Genomic DNA, 17,851 nt, shown 5'->3' on the forward strand with positions numbered 1-17,851 from the left:
ATAAAATCAGGGTATCTCTTTGTGTCTCAGATTCCTCATTGGTAAATAATAATACCCACCCCACTGGATTCTTATGAGAATTTAATGAGTTAATGCTTACCAGACTATTACACTAACGTGTCATTGAGTAAGCACTCAATAAATATTTCCTGCTGTATTTGGGTGCAGAAAGGGATTTCTTTAAAAAGAAGCAAGGTTGTGCCATAAAAGATTTTATATTAAAATATAAATTTGTATATACTAAAAGACAATGTAAGAAAATGAAAAAACATTCTAAGGATTTGGAGATTTTTTTGTAATACATATTCAGTGATAGGGTTTATATCAGAATAAAAACAGTACACAAAGAACAGCAAGTTGAAGACTCTGCAAAGAAAATGAACCGTAGTTTAATAAGACATGTAGAGAATGCTATTTGCAAAACTATTTTACAGTTATTAATAATTTGAAGGTTTTATTTGCTAGTTCAGGATAATCAGACCTCTTACTTAACTGAAACTTTCCAGTGAGTAATCTTGGAATCCCAATTTTACTAAGGTATCACTTGATAAGCTTTCTTACTTAGCTGTAAAGATAGTCTTCCTATTCTGTTGAAACTTGCATTGTGTAAGTATCAGTTATAGCTGGAATTAGGAACAGAGTTAGAATCTGAACTTATTTTTCAATTCTTGCAGATGTTGGGAAAACATTTCTAACTTTAGTAGAGAGCTTGCTGCCACACTATTGAAGGAAATCTCTATATTATGTAAATGACTCACATCTCGATAACTTGATCATAAATCTAATTTTCTTATTTTCTTACTCCATTTTGTCTTCAACTGGGAACATGGAGAAGTCGATACCTTGTAAAAACCCTAAACTCAGTCTGTTTACATTTCAAAACTATTGGCTAAATATGATACCTTAGCTATTTAAAATGCTCAGCTAATTAAAGTGTATTATCAGCATTACTGAAAAATATTATTTTATTGCATAATTGAAAAATTCTCCAGAGATAATTAGCCAGGAGTCAGCCAGCCATGATTACTAAAACGTGACAAGTTAAGGCTGGTAACTTTAAATGAACACATAGTTCCAAAGTGGTCATAACTGCTCTTCTAAGACATGGGACATTGAAATCATGTGGCAATACTGGGTCATGAGGTTATTCAGATGACCCAGAATAGGCGTAAACATTTCATGTTTTCATTTCCATGAAGAAAAAAAATTTTAAAGATTTTACAGAAAGTTTTCAGATCCCCAAGAATACATCTTAACTCACAAGAAACATTTCTAATAGAAATCTAACAGAGAACCTGTTTACTCAGATTCTTCCTAACACTGGGAATCCCTTTCATTTTTGCTACACATATAAAAGTTTAATTTTTATTCATTTTCCTAGGCTGAATTCTCATGGATGGATTAATTAAACTAAAGTTATAGGCACTTTTAGATAGAGTCTTGTTATATTTGCTTGTTCTGTCAGTTTTTGGCAAGGAACAGGGATCCCTCGTGTAACGGAGGAAGAGTTTTGTTCTAAGGATAAAATCGGTGTGGGGCTGAAACAGTGCCTGCGGAGCCCTCAGAATCCAAGCCTTCGCAGGACTAGCTCTGCCTTGCTTGGGCGTGCTCTCTTGCCCTGACTACCCTCTCTTCTGAGCCTCTGCTGTATTTTCTGCTGCACCCTGGTTATGTGATGAACATAGTTACTTACGTAAAGCCATGTATTAATCCTGACCCTGTAACCTTAGCCTTCAGATTTGCTTCTGTTTCTGTGTTCTGAATAGGGATTAGTGCATCATTCCACACTGCTCAGTTACATTGGTTAGTGGCCGTTATTCTCGAATCCTCCTTTTCCCTAAACTGTCCACATCCACTTGGCCAATAACATGTGAATTGTTTCTGAAATCACTGAAGTAATACTAACATTAGCACTAACTTGTCTTCAGTTTTTTAAACTGGGCTGCCTCACTCTTCCCTCTCTCCTACCACGTTGCTTCCTTGTACTCTGAGTTCTAGTAATATCTACATTTTTGGGGGGTAACTCCTAAAACGTTTCCTGTCTCTTGAAAACCTGCTGAACTTTCTGCCTGGTATTCTCTCTCTCTCTCTTTCTCTATTCGCACTTCTGCTGTGTGTTGCTTTTGTGATACCTCTCCCTTCCAAAGGTTGAATTAATAAGCATGTTCTCTGTGCTTGGATAAGACTGTCACATGGTATTGAGGTTTATATAGCTGGCTCCACTAAAGCGTGCTTTGTGACACAGAGTAGGAATTCAGCAGAGGTCAAAGGTAGCCAAATACACCTTTTGCTGCCTGGTAGTTGCAAATGTCTACTTTGGTGGATTATTACATGTGTTTGATGTAGTTTTTTGTGTTTGCTTTATTTTTTCAAGTTGTAGTTTCATATACTATAGTATTTTTAAATTATAGTATTTACTATAATGTACTATAATGTATGGCATTTTTATATATACTTATTTATGTGTGTTATTATAGCATCTCCCACTCTAGACAGCTTAATGGTGCTACCTGCTGTCAAGCACTCGTTGCTGTTCTTTACTTATCTTACAGTTCCCTAACTGGGCAAACCTCACTTTCCCACCATTTCTGCTGTATTGCTAAAGAAAGTCACATAATCCTGCTTTTTGGCTCCTTTCAGATTTTTAGCATCTAAACCACAGTTGGGCTATCAGGGGTGCCAGGGCAGCATTGTTATGTGGAATTCCAGAGATGTCCCTATAAAAGGGTTACTATGGCCAAATAAATCTGTGAAATTTGGCATGCTATATTACCTCTTGTGGGAGACCCTTGGGACAGTCTTCCTGAATTGAGGTTGGGACCTGTTAATTGTTTTTCCCTTTTGAGGGGAATGAATATGATTATTAATTAGGTTGTGACCATTATTTTCTAGCAAACTGTACCAAGGCCTAAGTATCTTCAGTTTGGAAGACCATTTTTGAGAATGGTCTTTTGAGAATTCAAAGTTCTTTTTTGAGAATTATACTAACTTTTTTTTTTTTTTTTTAAAGTAAAGGTATACTTCTGTTGCAGCAACCTTGCCACCGCTGCCCCAGATAAGTTTGTGATTGGATGTCATTTGGGCTCTCACTGTTTGTTCTCAAATAATAAAAAAAATAATCCCTCCCACATCCACGGCCCTGTTCCCCAACATATACCTAGATGTGCTTGCAGAGGCTCCCCTCCAAGTTGTGGGCAGACACTTGTTGGCTTACTTAACATCCTTGGTCAATTGCCACGTCCTCCCTTCTGAAACTTACAGTATGTGTTGGCATATTGAAGGTCTGATAAGTTCTTAAATAAAGAAGTCCATTTAACTTTGCTTGTTTGAAACTTCTTAATGTATTTGTTTAGATGCTTTTTAATTTTTTTGAATTGTAATTTACATTGATAAATGCCCAAACTTTAAATTTTCAGTTCTGTGAGTTTTGATACTTGTGTACTCACATATAATTACTTCTCAAAATAAGATAGAAAACAGTCTTATCACCCCAGAAAGGTATTTGTGCATCGGACCAAGCATTACTCTGTGTGTTCCTCCCCTTTCCTGAGACAGTCATTTGACTTCTCTCACTGTATTAGTTTCCCCAGTTGTTGCAAGTCATAAGTGGAATCAGTATATATTTTGAGTGTCTTTTTCCCAGCATGATTTTTTTTAACATCTTTATTGGAGTATAACTGCTTTACAATGGTGTGTTAGTTTCTGCTGTATAACGAAGTGAGTCAGCCATACGTATACATATATCCCCATATCTCCTCCCTCTTGCGTCTCCCTCCCTCCCACCCTCCCTATCCCACCCCCCTAGGTGGTCACAAAGCACCAACCAGCATGATACTTTTGAGATTCATCCATGTTGTGAAGTGTATCAGTAGCTCACTCATTTTTGTTCCTGAGCAGTATCCCATTGTGTGAATATACCACAGTTGTTTGTTTTATTTTTTTCAGTTTTCTTGAGATTTGGGCTCTTTCCAGTTTGGGGCCATCATGAGTTATGGCTACTATGAACATTCTTGTATAAGTCTTTTTTTGTGAACTTAAGTTTTCATTTTTCTTGAATATGTCTAGGAGTGGAATTGTTGTGATATAGGGTAGATGTATGTTTAACTTTTTAGGAACTTGCCAGTTTTCCAAAGGCACTGTACCATTCATTTTACATCACATCAACAGGGTATGAGCATTTCCAGTTGCTCCATATGTCAGGCTGAATAATGGTCCCCAAAGACATCCAGGTCCTAGTCCCCAGAACCAGTGAATGTTATTTATATGGCAAAAGGGACTTTCCAGATGTGGTTAAGGATCTTGAGATGGGGAGATTATTGGGTAATATCTGGGTGAGCCCTAAATGTAATCACAAGTGTCCTTATAAGAGGGCAGATAGAGGGAGGTTTGACCTGAGATGGAGAAGGCAGTATGACAATGCAAGCAGAGATTGGAGTGATGTGCTTTGAAGGTGGAGGAATGGGGCATAAGCCAAGGAATACGGGAGACCACTAAAGGCTGAAAAAGGCAAGGAAGCAAATTCTCCCGTCAGACCCTCTGGAAGGAAACAGTCCTGAGTATACTTTGACTTTCTTGAATTCATTGAAACTCATTTTGGTAAATCTGTGGTGGTTTAAAGCACTGAGTTTGTGATAATTTGTTACAACAGGAATAGGAAACTAGTATATTCTACATCTTCACCAACATTTGACAGTGTCAGAATATTTTTAAACCATTCTAGATGGTGCAAAATGCATTGTGGTTTTAATTTGCATTTCCTGAAGATTGTTGATATTAAACACCTCCTAACGTGCTTATTGGCCATTCCTGTGTATCCTCTTTCATGCAATATCTGTAATTTGTCCTTTGCCTATTTTTTAAAAAATGGAGTGCACTTTTTTCTTTGACTTGCAGTTCTTTATATATTCTATATGGTAGCCCTTTATCTCAAATATTTATAGCAAATATTTTTTCTCTAGTCTGTGACTTACTCGTTCTTTAGTGGTGTCTTTTGGTAAGCAGGCATTTTAAGTTTTGATGAGGTTTGTGTTATTTATATTTCTTTTGTGGTTAGTGCTTTTTATGTCTTAAGGACATAAAAGTATTTTGTGTTTTCCTCTAAGAGTTAAGATTTTGCTTTCCTATTGAGGATGGTATAAGATAGTGCTTGAGGTTTACTATTTTCCATATTTTTGAAAAGCTGTTGAAAAAATGTTGAAAATAGATTGACTTGGCGCCTTGGTAGAAAATGAGTTGACTGTATATGTATGGGTCTATTTCTGGACGCTCTTCTATTTCACTATCTTTATTTTTCTTATGCCCACTCTATACTCTTGATTACTAAGGCTTTTTCAGTGAGTCTTGAAATAAGGTGGTATAAGTCCTCAAAAATCCTTTTTCTTTTTTCAAGCTTGGTTTTATTATTCTAGATCTCTTTTGTTCCATAGGAATTTTAGCATCAGCATATCAGTTTCTTTTTAAAAAATCCTGCTGGGATTTCAACAGGGATTGCATTTATATATCAAACTGGGAAGAATGGACATTTAAATAATATTGAGTCTTCCAGTCTATGAACATGGTCTCTCTTCATTTCAGTCTTCTTTCATTTACCTTAGCAATATTTTGCAGTTCTTAGTATAGCGGTCTTGAGTATCTTTCTTTAGATTGACCTATAGGTTTTTTGTTGTTGTTGTTGCAGTTATAACTGGTATTTCTTTAAATTTCATTTTCCATTTGTTCTTTGCTTGTATGTAGAGATACACTTAATTTTGTGTGTTGACCTTCTATCATGAAACCTTGCTAAATTCACTTCCTAATTTTACTAGTGTTTTTGTAGGTTCTGTGCAGTTTCCAATGAAGACAGTCATATCACCAGAGAATATACTTACTTCTTTCCAATCTTTATGCCTTTTATTTCTTTCTTGCCTTATTGTGTTGGCTGGAACATTCAGTGCATTATTGAATAGAAGTAGTGACAGTGGACATCCTTGTCGTATCCTCAGTTATAAGGGAAAGGGACTCAATGTTTCATCATTAGATATGTTGCTAGCTTTAGGTTTTTCATAGATGTCGTTTTCCAGAATGAAGAACTTCTTCCCCTTTTCTATTTCTAGTTCTCTGAGGGTTTTTAATCATGGATAGATATTAAATTAACATTGTCAAATGCCTTTTTTTTTTTTCCCTGCATCAGTTAAGAGAATCATAAGGATTTTTCTCCTGTATACTGTAAATGAGGTGCTTGATTTTTTTTTTTTTTTTTAACTGTTAAACCAGTTTTGCTCCTTGGGATAAACCCCACTTGGTGATGATGATTACTTTTTCTATATATGTTACTGGGTGTGATTTGCTAATATTTTGTTAAGGATTTTTCCTTCTAGTAGTAGCAGACCTTTGCTTTTTGTATTAGTGCAGGATCTTGGGCCAAAGACAGTTTCTTGCTCCTGGCCCATTGTCATATCGATAGCTTTGCTTTCTATTCATTCCTTAGCATCAGGGTATGTTTGTCTGCCACTGGTGGTGGCAGTGTTTCCTGTCTTCCTCTAGGGGTAAGACTGTGGTTATGTTACATGGTGAAAGGCTTGTTTGTATGTGGGAGGTGGGCAAATAGGCTCTGCTCCCCCCACCCTCTCAAATAGTACACAGCTTTTGCTTTACTCTTCCCTTTCAGGCAGGGAAACTTTCCTTGGGCCCTGGGTGTGGGAGGCTTTCCTGCATCTCCCCTCCTGGTTGAAGGCTTTTGCTTCATGTTAGGTGCCACTTAAAGGGGAGGAGCTCTCTCCCTTCTCTTGCCCCATGCCATTCTTTTTCAAGAGAACTCAGTTGAGAGCCTTTGAAAAGAGCTTGTGAATGAGTGCAGATTCCCCTTTCGTCTGGGTTTTCACTGCCATCCTAAGTGACACTCAGCCATTATATTTTTATCTTTAATATTCAGCAGATTGACTACTGTATGTTTCCTTTCCATCTGTGGGTTGATACCTGCCATCATTTTTGAAATGCTTTTGGCCATTATCTCTTCTTAAGCTTTTTCTGCCTCATTCTCTCTTTTCATCTCCTTCTGGGACCCCAGTTACACTCCACTTAAACCCCAATTGACATTTGGTCTTGGATGTTCTGGGATTTTTTTCCACACTTTTTTTTTTTTCTCTTCATGTTTCAATCTGGGCATTTTAATTTGGCCTGTCTTCAAATTCACAGCTTATTTCTGTCTGTTTTTAAATCCATCTAAAGAAATCTTTAATTTCTGATACTGTATTTTTCATTTTTAATGTTTCCCTGTGATCGTTTTTTTAATAGCTTCAATGTCTGTGATTAAATTCTCCATTTCATTATTCATGTTGTCTATCTCTTCCATCAGTTTTCATCATAGTTATTTTAAAGTATGTCTGATAATCCCCAAATCTAGGCCCTCTCTGATCTGATTATATTAATACTTCATCTTTTGACTTTGGTTTGCTACTCTCTCTGTCTTGTAATTTTTGATTGAATGCTGAATGTTTGTGTAAAATCAGTACAGGTTGAAGTATATATTATCTACTTCCCCGAAATGGCCCATCATTTCTTGTGGGGCTAAGTCAACAAGATGTGTGCATAGTCAGCTAGTTCTGGGCTTATTTGCAACTTTATTTTGATTAGTTCAAGTGTCTTGAGAGTGGGATTAAGACTTTACTTTCTGTAAGATTTGTTGTCTTAGTGTAATTTCAGTTATCTCTTTATGCTTTGTATCTGAGCCATCAGCTTTCTGAACCGTGGTGACTTCTCTGCTTTACAGCCTAGCTACTGGTTTCCTGGTCATTCTGGAGTTCTTTTTGCTCTCTAGTCTTACCCCAGGCTTTTGTGCCTAGTGAGATCTCTCGGTACGAGTAATACCTTCCAGTGCTTTCTCTCAGCAGTCCTTTCCTACCCCAGCCTTGGTAGTTCAATTTCCAGAGTATCTGCATGGAAGTTTCTGTCTCAGCTGTCTTGTCCCACCTCAGCCCTTGGCAGCTGAATGTCTGGAGTCTCTTGGATTGATTTCTCTCACATCTCACCACCACCCCTCCCCCTACTCCCTCCCCAGGGCATTTGAGGAAGATCCTAAGCTTCTTAGCGTATCTTTTAGCTTTCCTGCCCCGTTTTCCAACCTTTGCCATATTTTGGCCAACTCTTGGTGCAGACCTGTGGGATTGAGCAGTTGAGTGGTGCAGACTTGCTCTGTGGAATCCTTGGAATTCTAATGTCTTGTCAGCCTACATGTTACTGTTAAAATGTACTAAAATTTAGGCTGATTTCTCCTTACCTTCACTGTGGTGGGATTATTCCTTCTTAGCCACTCTACCAGGAAAGAGACCATCTGTGGGCCCCTCTTCTATCAAGACTCAACACTTTCTGGAATTTAGTTTCACTTAGGTTTCTTTGCATCTTAAACTTTCTGATGGGTTCAGAAAAACCATGATTTTATAGCTTTTCTGTCTTGTTTTGATTGTTAGGGTGAAAGTGATGGTCTATTGTGACTCTGTATCTCCTGATTAGAAGTGGAACTCCTTCATGGAATACTTTCTGATATATAATCTGGCAAATACCTGATAAAGTTTGTTATTTCACTTCACCCTAGTTGATTTTACACCGTATTTCTCAGAGCTAGGTTTCAAAATTTTTTCCATTCTTCTCAAATCTGAACTCTCCAGTTCTGTCCTCAAGTGGTAAATTATCTTATCTCTTACTTTGAGATTAAAGCCATTGACATTAAATTTTAATTGGGCTGGTGGAAAGTGTGGGAAGAATTTGTAGTAGGTGCTTAGAAAACTAGGCAAATGAAAAACTAACATAATTAGCTCTGGGGAAAGGAAAGAGTTGTACAAAAAAGGAAACATGATTATACAGTAGTAGTTATACAGTAGTAGTTAACTACTAATCTCATCAGGTACAAAACTACCTGGGAGATAATTATTTTTAAGCTTGGAGGAAAGCAAGTGGTCGTGGTGTAAATCCTCATTTTCTGTAGAAAAATCGCTAGATATATCTAAACTTGCTATTTCAAGGGATACCATTACTGAGGTATAAATAGCAAGAATAAAAGTTAAAAGGTTCTCTTGGTGTGAGAAGAGGAGCTATATTTGACTTTACTCACTATGCATGTTGTTACTTAGATATAAATGAAAATATTTTTTAAAAGAGGCTTAATTAAAAATCTTCTCAAGGGGTGGTAAAAGTGAACCAAATCTTTTTATCACAGACTCTCTTTACCTTTATTTCTTTATTTTTATATTTTTTAACTCTTTGTTTTTTTCTTTGGCTGCTTTGGGTCTTCGTTGCTGCGCACGGGCTTTCTGTAGTGGTGGTGAGCGGGGGCTACTCTTCGTTGCGGTGTACGGGCTTCTCAGTACGGTGGCTTCTCTTGTTGCGGAGCACGGGCTCTAGGTGCACAAGCTTCAGTAGTTGTGGCGCACGGGTTTAGTTGCTCCGCGGCATGTGGGGTCTTCCCAGACCAGGGCTCGAACCCGTGTCCCCTGCATTTGCAGGTGGATTCTTAACCACTGCGCCACTGGGGAAGTCCCTATGTCTTTATTCTTCTTGTTTACTTCACACTTCATGCCTTTTCCCTTGTTATAACTTTACATTTTACTTTATGATACTTGGTTATGAAACTTTAAAACTTTGGGGATATTGAGCTTGTAAATTTTTAAAAATATTTTTGTTACGTGTTTTGAGAATAGATTGAAATTCTAAAAAGTGAGGAAAACTTTCTTTTGGTGAAGATATTTTATTGATACTAAGTTAAAAATAAAGTAGTATGGGTAGTGATAAACTTGTCCAGTGTTGATAAAGATAAAAGATTTTACTTGCAAAATTATTATATTTGTCCACTTATAACACTGTCTTGTTTTTAGAAGGATTTGTTTCCACAATTCATTTAAATTATTAAAGTCATTTTCAGGGGTGAAAAAGATAACTTCTGAATGTCTGTTGTGAAAGAAATAATTTGAATTTCTATTGTATTCTGTAATTTGCTTTTGATACTATGTTGAAACTAGTAGTTGATTGTAAAGTTAGCTTCTAAATTATCCTTTCCATATCTTTTCTAGGTTAGATTAAGGAGGATATTTTCTTAGAGTGGATCGCTGCCTTTGGTAAGAACATGTCGTCCATCTTGCCATTCACTCCACCAGTTGTGAAGAGACTGCTGGGATGGAAGAAATCAGCGGGTGGATCTGGAGGAGCAGGTGGTGGAGAGCAGAATGGACAGGAAGAAAAGTGGTGTGAGAAAGCAGTTAAAAGTTTGGTGAAGAAGCTAAAGAAAACAGGACGATTAGATGAGCTTGAGAAAGCCATCACCACTCAAAATTGTAATACTAAATGTGTTACCATACCAAGGTAAGTGTTGTTAGATCAGAAATTTGATGGCCATACTGTTGAAAATTGCTTAAAGGAATCTGAAGGGAAGTTATTGAAATTTTGTTACTTTCAAGTGACCTGTCAATAGTGATTATTAAAATATGACAGCTATTTTTAACCTGTCGTATTAATTTTCTTTAACTCGTTAAGACTTGTTTATTTTACAAAGCATTTTCTTGAACAGTGAGAAGGTTTAATCAAGCAAAATAAAATACTTAGATTGTATTTTTATCTTCACTGTCTTCATTTACCTTCATTGCCTAAATGCTTCATTGTATGTTATCCTAATTTCTGTGATTGAATGACATTTGAATAAAGATTCAAAGATTTTTCTATCACCAGTGCAGTAGTGACTGACAGTTTTCGCCTCCCTTGGTCAAAACTTCAGTAAGGAGTGAACAGAGGCTGCTAACATTGTGATGAATTTTGTATTGTTTTTGCTTGAGTTGCAGCACTACTTCTAACAAAGAACAGTATGTGAGACAGCTTCCTAGGTGTCATAGGTGGTCAGAACCTGTCTTGAAGACCTACCTCTTGTATGAGAAGGACCTGTTACTTAAGAGGTTGAAGTTTTATTAGTGTAAATTTAATCATTTACAGATCAGTACCACTGTCAGAAATACTGTTTTTTAACATAAAGTAGCAAGTGGTTTTTAAGTGTTTTAATGTGTACTACTATAGTTGTGCATATTACAGGGTTTGCGGGAGTGTCAGTTTATAGCATTTTCTAAAAATGATTGTTTTCAGTGTCATACACATAGGCTAGCATATGGCACGTAAAACCATTCTACTTGACACGTTTCTCATGAGTTTTGGGAAATACACTCTGGATGCTTGTTGATAATAGATCCTAATAACACCAGCCTGTCTGCTTGCAAATACTAGGAGTAGAATGTTTCCTCCCTTGTTTGGTAGGTTAATTATCCATTTCTTTTACCTCACTTGTTTCATGTATTTCTTAAATAAGAGTCACTTTTCCTGGTATATTCTTTCGTTTTAGAAATGTTTATGAATGCCTGCTGTGTACAAGGCACTGGTTTTAGGCACATGGGATAGATACAGTATGAACAAAACTCAAAGTTCCTGCCCTCCTCAGGGATAGATGTACACAGTAAACAAGTGGACAGATTAATCTAATTGGAGATGGTAATGAGTACAAAGAAAACAACGACTGAGGGGTAAAACTGCTTTGGATTGGATTGTGACACTTAATCTGAGCTTTGAGAAGTAGCAGCTAGCTGAGGGAGGTCTTCTAGGCAGAGGAAGGAGTGAGTGTAAAGATGCCAAGTCAGGATATAGCTTATTGTATTGGAGGACTTACTGTATCGCAGTAGAGATGGCGTAATACAAAATGAGTACAAAACTTGGAAAGGGTCAGATCATAGAGGGCATCGTAGGGCAGTTTGAATTTTAGTGTCAATGTAATAGAAAGCAAATAAAGATTTTTAAGTGGATTTTCAGATTTTAATCCTTTTTTCTTTTCCTCGGTACGTGGGCCTCTTACTCTTGTGGCCTGTCCCATTGCGGAGCACAGGCTCTGGACTTGCAGGCTCAGTGGCCATAGCTCACGGGCCCAGCCGCTCTGCGGCATGTGGGATCTTCCTGGATCGGGGCACGAACCCGTGTCCCCTGCATCAGCAGGCGGACTCTCAACCACTGCGCCACCAGGGAAGCCCTTAATCCGTTTTTAAAGAATGTTTTACATTTATATTTTTACAGAGATCATTCTGGCTGCCAGACACACGTGGTTGGAGCTGGGGGTGGGTAGTGGTGTAGTGGTGTGTGTGTGCATGTGTGTGTGTAGTAGACTGGTGTGGTATAGTGGTCTGCAAGCGGGGAAATGAGGAGGCTATTGAAGCAGTCCAAAACAGAGATGCCAGAGGTTGGGCTGGCATGGAGGCTGTGCTGCCACCAGAAGTGGATGGATTTGGTTGGAAGTTGAACTGACAGGACTTGCTAATGAATTGGTTAATAAGTCAGGTTTTTTGTGTTCACTTTTTATTGTATAGTGCCTGGTATTTCAGTTCAGTAAACATTTATAAACATACAGTCTTTGCTCTTGAGTTGCTTACTTCCTAGTAAGGGAGGTAAACTTTAAAAAATAAGAAAGATAATTTCATAAGGTGCAGGAGGTGTTCTGAAAGATGTATGCTTAGGGAGCTGTTTGCAAAGTGGGGACCCTTCCCTGCTCTGCGGCTTGTGGAAGGTTTCCTCCTGGAGAAAGATTGGTGCCTGAGTTGGGTGGAGGTAAAGGAGGAGTTTAGTCAGGATAAGCTCCATTCATCCAGAGTGGCCCTGGGGTGTTGAGAGGACTGGTGATGGGGGTCCTGGGAGTGCCAGGTGGGAGGTGGGATATGGCAGGACTCAGAGGCTGTGTGGTAGGGAGGAAGCACCACATCCTGCGCGCTGGGGGGTTCACACTGAACATGAGTGTGATTGAGTGATGGGGGAGTTGTCAAAGAGTCTTAGGTAAAGAAGTGAGGAAAATGGTTGTGAGACTGTCAGGAGTGGAGGCAGGGAGACCAGTTAGTATGTTGTCTCCTCATCCAAGGGAGCTGTGTGATCCAGGAAGACGGGGGGCCATGCTTTTGCACAGCTTCATCTAGGGCTTCGGTGCCAGTGCGGTGAGGTTGTTGGCAGAACAGAACTGAGAGGAGAGTCATGCAGTCCTGTCTCTTAAGGAGATACAGTAGGAAGCAGCCTCATGATGGAAATGTATAGGCCTTCTGTTTAAACTGTAGAAGTCCCTTTAGTCGAATTTCTTTTCCTTATTTTCCAGTCTTCATTTTACAGTCTAGTTTTTAGAGATTTTTTTTTTCATATTCTAGGGCTTTTTCATCGTTTAAAGATTTTTTCCCCCGCACTTTTACCTGAGTAATGAAAGTGAAGTGGTACTTGTCCAGTATCTTGTTTTTCACTCTTTAAAAGCTCCTTGAAGCTTAGAAACTTGCTTGTCTAATTTGGTGGTCTTTTTTTTTTTTTAATATTTCAAGAAATGTAGATTTGCTAATATTGGCTGTTTATCAAAAACCTTAAGTTTCTTGCACTATATTCTGGAGCCATATATTTTATAAAGTTTGTTTTTAATAATAGAACAGTTGTATTGTGTCAGATTATTAGTCACCTCTTAACTACTAAATGTATTTAAACATTCAGTCAACTCTTAATTATATAGACTGTAAAAGGTGGGGAATGGGTGTGGAAAGGGTCCATTATAGAGGAATCCAAACCCTAGCTTAAGCAAAATTATTTAAAATGTAATTCATGGTGGATTTACTGTAAGCTTATTAACTTAAAATTGCAAATAAGTTGTCAATAAAATACCTTAACGTATTGATGTACTCATCACGTATTAATGAACATGAAACATAAATTACTTAATTTTTTAAAATGACAAATGTTTTCTGTTTAAAAATCCCTGTTTCATTGACTCTTCTTAACAGTTTCCTTTCCTCCAACCCCCATCTTCTAATGTTAGAGTGGGACTAAATTGCGGCTAGAAACATAGTCCTGACTTTATATCCCTCCCATCCCCCTCACATAATTAACTCTGCCTTCATTGCTTTGTCTCTGAAGGGATAGAAGCTACTACCCATATGTGTCACTGCTTCCTTCCTACTGTTTTATGTGGTGACACAAAGTGATTCATGGGTAGATCTTAACCTATTAAGCTACAATGAGCTGAATAGTATAAAGTTTCATGAAGCTTTTCCATCTCAATTTTTTGAGACTAACAAATGGAGGACAACTCAGTCATAAAATCAGAATGGCAATTGATGTTTAGGTAATGCATCAGTCAGAAGAAAAAAAAGTGACTTTCAGTGCATTTAATCTACAGTAAAGCAAAATCCAAACAGCAGTGGGGATGGAGAGCTTGTAAAGTTTAAAACAAGTGGCTGTGAGGTCTGAAATGCCAATTTGATAATATCCATTGTACATAAATGAAGAATTTATTTTCATAAACATAAATTATAAGGGCTTTCCTAAGGTGGTACTTTGACCACATAATTACATTTTGATCTTTCATCTTAAGGAAATAATCAGGAATATGGTCCAAGATTTCTGGTGTTCATTTCAGCATTGTTTATAATAGCAAAGAATTAGAGAAACCCAGTCCTAACCCACAGTTTCCTTAACTGTAATAATAAAGGAAACTTAACCCAACTCATTTTATACCAGAATTGAAAATGAATAGTAAAAGTAAAGTTTATATCAATCTTACTCATAAAAACAAATGCAAAAATTATAAATGAAAAAGCTTGAATTATAAAAATAAAACCACAAAATCATGACTAGGTAAGGTTTATTGCAGGAATGCTAGTATGATTCACCTACAGGAAATCCATTAATGTAAGATACTCTGTATTCATATTTATGAACACTCTGATCTTGGTGGATCTAGAAAGAGCTTTCTATAAAATTCAGTATTCATGTTAACAAATTAGGAATAGGAATTTTCTTAACTTGATAAAGCAATACTTCCAAAAATGTTAACACTTAATCTTGAAACTTTAGAGAGAAATACATCAAATTGTTAATAGTGATTATTTATGGATTACCTAAAAAAAGAAATGTCTTGTAATTTTTCCGTAATATTTATCTATGAAAGTATGTTTTACTTTTGCAGTCAGCATAATCAAATTTTTTTTATGGTTTGTTTTACTTTATTTTTTTAAATAATTTTTTAAAATTTATTTTTATTTATTTTTTGGCTGTGTTGGGTCTTTGTTGCCGTGCGCGGGCTTTCTCAAGTTGTGGCGAGCCGGGGCTGCTCTTCGGCGCGGTGTGTGGGCTTCTCATTGCGGTGGCTTCTCTTGTTGCGGAGCACGGGCTCTAGGCATGCGGGCTTCAGTTGTTGTGGTTCACGGGCTTAGTTGCTCTGTGGCATGTGGGATCTTCCCGGACCAGGGCTTGAACCTGTGTCCCTAGCATTGGCAGGCGGATTCTTAACCACTGCACCAGCAGGGAAGCCCAATTAAATGTTTAAAAAGAACTTTTGGGCAATACTTAGACTATTCTTGGCTTTGCTTTTTTACCCTTTAAATTAAGTCAATTTTTCTGTTAAAGGGCAGTTATATTTTCATTTTCTTAACATTCTAATAAATGTCTGTATATTTTTTCCTTCAAAAAGTATGTTTCTTAAAACAAAGTAGTATGTGTACATGATTCCAAATTCAAACACAGATTATACAGTGGAAAAATGTGTCCCTCCCACTCCTGTTGTCACCCGTCTCCTCACCTAGTTGTATTACTAGTGTCTTATATATCCTTACAGGATATGTTTCTTGTTAATACTGTTGCTGACATTTGGATTTTGTTTTCCATCTTCTAAATTTTTAAATATCAGAGTAATTGAAATAAACTTTATACAGATGGTCAACTTTTACTTTTGATTTTGTATTACTACCCCTTTTACTTCTCTGGATAACCCAGGAAGAATTAAAGAGAAGTCTTTTAAAACCAAACTGTAGTATCCTTCAGTTCTTCTTAAATTAGTGTTTTTTTGTTATTTCAGAAGAGAATAATTCTCTCTCCCTCGTTCACACATAGAAATAGACTGTGTGTGGGGGTGTGTGTGTGTATGAGATAATATATATGGAATACTATGACAGAAAGAACTCTGAAGTTTGATGACTTGTTTTTGAGTCAGCTTCTTCAGTACTGATGAATGTGAATCCTGAGGCATGTGATTATACTTTTGACTGTTTCTTCATCTGTGAAACGGGTGGTACTATCTGAGTTCTTTCACAGTACTATTTTTGGGTCCTTTGAAATAATGTTAAGTTTAGTTTGTAAGCTATAAAGCACTACAGCCATGAATATGATTTGTTTGAAATTTTCACAGATATTCCATGTCTTCATTTTCCTTCCAGGTTTTCTAAAAGAACTCACATTAAATTGTATTGTCTATCTTTGCTTAGTAAACATTTCTGCCAGACAGCTATCATAATTTAGTATAACATTTATTTATAAAATCAGTTCATCAAAGCAATGAAACATTTTATAAATGCAAACTAGAACTTTGAGATTACCAGCCTCAGCATCCAACTTGTCATTTTCTTTCTATATGTTCTGTGTATAAGTTGTGAAGGCGCTTGTAATGAGCACTTCACTATGGTCCTGTGAAACACAATTTGAAGGACACTTTGCTAAGACCCTTAACCTTTATGTGGTGCCTACATTTACAGTTCTTTTTTTTGAGGGAGCTCATGCTCTAGGACCCTGGTGCTCAGAGCCCTTTTGTGTATATAATATATTCTTCGGTAGGGCATTTTTATCATTTACCTTATCAGGGAAAACATCCAACTGCCCTAGGACCTAGGTTCCTTTATAAAATTATAGGATTATTACCCAGGTTAATTAATATATAATTTTAAATTTAACGCTCGATGCAACAAGCGTCATCCCCACTTTTCTTGTCCCATTCACGTAACGTATTGGCTTTAAAGAATTCATTTCTCAACTTAGAATCAACCTAGCTAAAATAATAAGCATTTAAAAAATTATAACCATCTTTTATTTTCTCAGCATCTTTGGTCTCTTTCCAGTCTTACCTGGAACCATTTCAGTTTGCCCAGACTATGTGACTAACCACATTCTAGGAAGATCATTATTATTGGGGACAACATTTAACTATATTGTTTGCTCCTTCTCCTGCCTGTCTTGTAGTAGAGTGTTTCCAGGCCTATGTCGTCCCCGCTGGTAATACAAGTAAATGTACCACTACCATCTAAGGCAGGGGTCCCCAACCCCCAGGCACGGACTGGTACTGGTCCATGGCCTGTTAGGAACGCGGCCGCACAGCAGGAGGTGAGCGGTGGGTGAGTGAGCGAAGCTTCATCTGTATTTACAGCTGCTCCCCGTTGCTCGCGTTACCGCCTGAGCTCCGCCTCCTGTCAGATCAGCGGCAGCATTAGATTCTCATAGGAGTGTGAACCCTACTGTGAACTGCGCCTGTAAGGTATCTAGGTTGCATGCTCCTTAGGAGAATCTAATGCCTGATGATCTGAGGTGGGGCTGAGGCGGTGCTGGGGAGCGGCTGCAAATACAGATTATCATTAGCAGAGAGGTTTGACTGCACAGAGACCATAATAAATCAACTGCTTGCAGATTCATATCAAAACCCTATCAGTGTCAAGTGAAAACAAGCTCAGGGCTCACACTGATTCTGCATTATGGTGAGTTGTATAATTATTTCATTTTATATTACAGTGTAACAATAATAGAAATAAAGTGCACAATAAACGTAGTGTGCTTGAATCATCCTGAAAACACCTCTCCCACCCCCCTACCCCGGTCTGTAGGAAAACTGTCTTCCACAAAGTGGTCCCTGGTGCCAAAAAGGTTGGGGACCACTGATCTAAGGGACCTGAAATTGACAGTACCACACATAGACTGTGAAGATGAAAAATAGTAGTAAAACACCAGTTTAGGGTATTCTTCAATCTTGTGTTAAATCTTACCTGGTAATTGGACTGAAATGACTGTGTCCCACATGTCT

General features: G+C 37.5%; 1 protein-coding gene across 6 annotated transcripts in view; it reads left to right on the top strand.

The window, feature by feature from the left end:
* The window catches only part of SMAD2 (SMAD family member 2), a 99,350-nt gene that overhangs the window by 16,879 nt on the left and 64,620 nt on the right, over positions 1-17,851 (top strand). For all 6 annotated transcript variants that reach the window (XM_060170293.1, XM_060170292.1, XM_060170287.1 and 3 more), the window contains exon 2: positions 10,041-10,329. In XM_060170293.1, coding sequence (XP_060026276.1) covers positions 10,094-10,329 — 236 coding nt within the window. In that variant the 5' untranslated portion in view covers positions 10,041-10,093. The remainder of the gene's footprint in view (positions 1-10,040; positions 10,330-17,851) is intronic.

This window comes from Lagenorhynchus albirostris, chromosome 14, assembly GCF_949774975.1.
Source record: "Lagenorhynchus albirostris chromosome 14, mLagAlb1.1, whole genome shotgun sequence".
In the NCBI taxonomy this organism is placed as follows: Eukaryota; Metazoa; Chordata; class Mammalia; order Artiodactyla; family Delphinidae; genus Lagenorhynchus; species Lagenorhynchus albirostris.